This window comes from Primulina eburnea, chromosome 7, assembly GCF_022965805.1.
Source record: "Primulina eburnea isolate SZY01 chromosome 7, ASM2296580v1, whole genome shotgun sequence".
Classification (NCBI taxonomy): Eukaryota; Viridiplantae; Streptophyta; class Magnoliopsida; order Lamiales; family Gesneriaceae; genus Primulina; species Primulina eburnea.
The window spans coordinates 102,785-108,342 of NC_133107.1; the positions used below are offsets into that span (position 1 = coordinate 102,785).

Here is a 5,558-nt window from a genome sequence, read left to right on the forward strand (position 1 = left end):
ATTAGGTGTGAGATCGATGAAATTGATATTCAAATCCCTTAACAAGTTATCAAATTTAGTGTTTTTTGTCTTCAATATTATAAATAAATCAGAATGCTAAATTATAAGTATACATTTCTAGGCTATACAAAAGCACGTCTTTTTTCTACTTTTTCCTGCCCTGAAAAACGGGGCACCCTAGCATCGATTTTTTTTTTCATCGTGAATCTATACTATTATATTAAGTATGAGGCCCTAATAATAACCGCTCTATGAGGACACCAACTTTCTTTCTTGTTTTACCCTTTTTAATTTTTTATATTTACTATTTACTATTTTATTATAGTTGAGCCCCTAATAATAACCGCTCTACGAGGACACCAACTTTCTTTCCTATTTTACTCTTTCTCATTTTTATATTATATTTTTTCTTAACAAAAAATATTATATTCATCGTCATAAGGAAACTGCTCACGTGAAAAATAATATTATTTATTCTCCAAACTAGCCACCGTGAAAAATAAACTCTCTTCTTTATGTTGTAATATCATGAATATTTAATATATTAGTCACATGTATTCAGAACACACGCAACGGGTGTGCCACGGTTACTAATTATAATTAATTTACGCATATGTATACATCATTGACAAGAACTTGTGTGAGACAGTCTCACGGATACTATTTGTGAGACGGATCTCTTATTTGGGTTATCCATTAAAAAGTACTATTTTTTATGCTAGGAGTATTACTTTTTATTGTGAATATGAGTAGATTTGACCCGTTTCACAGATTAAGATCCGTGAGACGGTTTCACATGAGATCCACTCTACATCATTTACTAGTATTTTTAAAAACCGTTGGACTACATCTCGCACGTGGCGCGTCACTCCATGTATAGGGCTACATTTCACACGTGTAATGACGTCACACTTCCCACGGGCCAAACTCATGGCCGCATATAGTCTCATTCTGGACCCCCAAAAGCGCACAAGTATAAAATCAGAAACCCTATTTACTGGAAAGAAGTGCTTTGGGGAACTCGAAGATCATCGGACAAACTACATCATGGATATGTCTAGCGATTTCGATCGTCTCCTCTTCTTTGAGCACGCTCGTAGAACTGCTGAAGCTACCTACGCCAAAAATCCTCTTGATACTGATGTGAGGACTCATACATGCGCATACAATCTATCTATTTCTAAATATGTATTTTAACTTCTCAAAGTCTGAAATTTTACTTGATGGGCTCAGAATTTGACTAGATGGGGCGGGGTGTTACTGGAGTTAGCGCAGTTTCAGAGCGGTCCGGAGTCCAAGAAGATGGTTCTAGGTTCAGATACTTTGCTGTATTTTGTATCGTGGTTTTGATTTGTTGATTTGTTTTGGATGCATTCTGTGTTATTTTGACCGGATAATGTTGTAGAATAATTGATGAATGGATACTCTAGTGCAGTGGAAAGGATTTTATGACTGGACCGATATTGAAACTTTTATTTAGGTTGAAAGATAACTTAGGTCTCGATTTTTGCCATCAAACTTTAGTTATTTAACGGTTTTGCAGATGCTATATCCAAGTTGGAGGAGGCACTGGATGTTGATCCAAGAAAGCATGATACCCTTTGGGCCCTTGGGAATGCATATACATCAAATGCATTTCTTTTTCCAGATCTCGATGAGGCCAGGCCTTACTTTGATAAGGCGGCTCTGTACTATGAGCAAGCAGTGGAACTGGTATGTTCTACTGCATTAGATTTTTTGTTGTGCATCCACTTTCCTTGTTGAGATGGCATTGCATCGATTTTCTGGTGGCTGCAGGAGCCGACAAACGAGCTTTACAAGAAATCTTTAGAAGTAGCGGTAAAGGTACATTCTCCCTACTGTCTCTGATTTACAATCTTAGTTTTGATGCAATCGCATTTAAAGGTATGTGATTTGGGATTTGAAACTTCAATGCATTGAGAAATGTTATACATGTTTCTTATTAGACTAGAAAACTGTCAATGGGTGAAAATTATTTTGGAACATTCTCGAGTAGGATGAGGGAGTTTTATGGATTCTTGGATATTATAGTTGGACTACTTGGTAGTTGGTCCTCTGGATTTTGCGGCTTTCCATTCCAATCATGTTTTATTTTTGTTTTTGGTTTTGGTTTTGGTTTTCTGGACGGTTGCTAACCAAGTCTATATTTAAATAAATTTTATTGTATTTTATCATTGCTAACCAAGTACTATACGTATTATTCTTCCTCGGTTAATGTGTGTATTTGTCATGGTCTCACATCGGGTCATTTATTGGTTGCATAAGTATATGCCATTACCATCTTAATTGTGTCTCTCTTATGTTTTTCTTCAATGGGAGCAACTGCAAATGTTCTCTCTTAGTTGGATAAAGGCTTGATTATTGTTGTTGTTATTGGTTTTCTGGATGGTTGGGGTATCAGTTTATTTTATGAATTGCTTAGTTTTGTTATTTATGTTTATCTCGTTTTCGTGTTCGATAATGGTCGGACTCAACTGGATTCTTAATATCAATTATCAATAGTTATATTGTTTTCTTCATCTATGCTATGTTTGGCCAACTGATGTATGCATATGTGTTGCAATCTCTGTTCCTAAGGCTCCTGAGTTACATGTGGAATTCCACAAGCATGGTTTCTCTCAGCAGGCCATGGGACCAGGCCCTTCTGCATCTACCAACACAAAGGTACACATCTCAGGTTCATTGCATTTCAGTTTTGATGTGACTAATTATTGATCTACACTAATATAGATTGTCATTTGATAATTACGAACTACATGCATTTTCTTTTACGTATTTTACTCTCGTAACAAATTTTAAGATCTTGTCTGTGTTATCGATTGTTGTTGAGGAGAAACTCAATATGAAGGAACTTCTCCTTGCCTTTATCCTTGTTGCTAATATATTGCTTCAGCCACTACCAGTCAGTCTCTCCCCCTTGTGTCTGCCTGGCCAGCATTTGACATCTCTGAAGCCACATACCTTGTTACCCACACTTAGACCTCTTTCAAGCCTACTTCCACTTGCATGTAACTGTTGCTTGGACTGCTTCTCCATACGTCTACGATTTGTATATTCATTGTGAAGATAACAACGGATATTGACTGAATGAGAAATATAATTGGAAATGGTACACATGTCCTGATAGTTTTAGTTGTCTCTTGCCTCACTTATCATTTGCTTGTATCCTAGGTTCACCAGTGAATTTTTGGTTGTGTTGCTTGAACCGCTTATTTTGTGCTTGATATTTCATTGCTTTGTTGTTACATTAAAGTGTGGTATCTTTTCATCAGCAGCAGACAAAAAAGGCTAAAACTAGTGATCTCAAATATGATATTTTTGGATGGGTAATTCTTGCGGTTGGCATTGTTGCGTGGGTGGGATTTGCCAAATCTAATGTTCCCTCACCTCCTCCAAGATAAACTATGGCATTTGCCTCATTTGAATTTTCAGATACAATTGCCGAAGGATCTTACCATGGTTACTTGTGGAATTCTTGTTTTTTCTTTGGTTGTCTTACCTTTTCCTTTGGTATTGTTTCCTCTTGTTCACCCAGTTGTGATATTTTAAGCGCTCATATTTGCCATTATTATTTTTGTTGCTTTTTTTTATCTGTTGCTTAGTTTCAGATAAAAGTTTACGTAGGCCAGTGTGGTTTGTTCTTTATTTTTTTAAAATGTTCGTGGATATAATATAGATTGTCATAGTAGGATTCATTTGGCTTTCCACTTTGGTGCGAGGAAAGCAAAAATATTTGATCGGTGACCTCCAGTTTTCTTGGAGATTAGATCTGTTCTCGTTCTTCAAAAGTTTGAAGTACATTAATAACTGGAGTTTACCAATCTTTTTTTAATTAAAAAAATATTGGTAATACAAGGTGAAATATTTCAATAAATAAAATTTGTTGTAGCTTCATTTTCACGGTTCTCTTTTCTTCTGTTTTTAAGAAAATAAAGTGTAAAAATCAGTAAATTCATAGTTCAACTATGGGGAAGCAATTGAATATTATCTTTTCGATATAAATTATTTTAATTACATTAAAATAAAATCAAATGTTGTAAATGGTGGTAGACCGGCGGTGGTGGCAGGACGGTCGATATTATTGCTTACTGTCTTGGCTAGTGCTTCAACTTTTTTTCTATTTAATTATGTAATATAATTACAAACAATCATTTTTTCATGTAATATTCATAATCAAATGATTTTTGTGCATTGATAAGTTTCATTCAATATAATTTGTACATTGTGCAAATATTAATGCAATTCACGAGATGATAACTAATAAAGGTTCATGTCATATTGTATTAATAAAAGTATTATCATTACTTTTATAAATAAATAAAAAACCCTATTTTAAAACTCAAAGTTTCCATGGCAGCATGGGTGGTTCTCGAGGTAGAGGTTGTGAGTAAATAGGCTAGTGGAACTATTTGTCTCGAGAAGGAAATTTTTTTTAATGTTTTTTAAATAATGTTATATTTTATGATTTTATATTTTTATTAACGTTTTTTATTTTTTGTAATTATAAATAAATAGTTAAATTAATTTACAATTTTTAAAATATTAACTATAAAAAATTTAATACTTTGAATTGAAATTAATGAAGTATAAAAAATATAAATTTAACGCGACTAAATTAAATTATTAGTGCGCTAAAAAATTACGAAAGACGGACAAAAAATATTAAAAAACAATAACTAACAACGACAACACCTAACTGCTAACAAAATTACGAATCATAAAAACAGAAAAAAAATAGATTTTTACTAATATGGTAAACCGAACTTCGATCCTCCAATATCTCTAAAATATGAGTTCTAATATACTCTAGCAGATTTGGATCAGTAATTTTTCTCACTATGAACTACGAAATATATTAGTTGAGCATTTGTGGGAACAATATTGTAATTTGAATATTTAATATTGTCTTTATGTTGTGTTATTCATTTAATATCAAATGCTCGTGTTTTCTACTTCCAATGATTTATTTATTTTATTAAAAGAATATTTTTATTAAAAATTTGTCAATAGATCAAATAATAATTATTTAAAATTTTAATATATAACTTATAAGATTTAATTATCTATAAATAGTTATTAGGAAGTAGAAATATTAATGTTGAAATAAAAGAGAATGTTCTATTTAGGGGGACTAAGATTTTATTTTATTTTATTTTTTCATAATAAAGGATATACAGCCTTCTAAGATAAGCTACTGTTTTACTTTCTGGGTCTTAAGCTTTGCATCACATTGGCTAACACAAGTTACAGAATGAAATACCTTCTTTTTTTTCCCTTGCCTTCCTTTTAGTTGAATTGATTTCACTTTTGTTTGTATTCCCTTTTGTAGCCTCTTAGTATTTTACGTTGTTCTTTTAGAGACAGAGATACATATACCACAGGATTTCTTGGTTCAATGGTCAGGGTCTTATAAACATTTTTCGAGCATGTAAACATTGTCTTCCGAGCCCAGCAAGTGCCACTAATTATTTTATAGTTTCCTCTATATGTCTATATCTGAGCATGAGCATGAGCATGAGCATGAGCATGTGCATTAT

General features: G+C 32.9%; 1 protein-coding gene across 3 annotated transcripts; it reads left to right on the forward strand.

Moving 5' to 3' along the window:
* The first annotated feature begins 885 nt into the window (after positions 1–885).
* LOC140836239 (mitochondrial import receptor subunit TOM20-like) lies at positions 886–3,589 on the forward strand. Of its 3 annotated transcripts, none has more exons than XM_073201610.1 (6): positions 886–1,143; positions 1,234–1,312; positions 1,544–1,713; positions 1,798–1,845; positions 2,599–2,685; positions 3,294–3,589. In XM_073201610.1, the coding sequence occupies exons 1-6, from the start codon at positions 901–903 to the stop codon at positions 3,420–3,422; spliced, it is 756 nt and encodes a 251-aa protein (XP_073057711.1). In that variant the 5' UTR covers positions 886–900; the 3' UTR covers positions 3,423–3,589. The 3 variants fall into 3 exon arrangements, with proteins under 3 accessions (XP_073057711.1, XP_073057712.1, XP_073057713.1); XM_073201611.1 differs by having other exon boundaries at positions 3,297–3,589; XM_073201612.1 differs by having other exon boundaries at positions 3,300–3,589.
* The last annotated feature ends 1,969 nt before the right edge of the window (positions 3,590–5,558 follow it).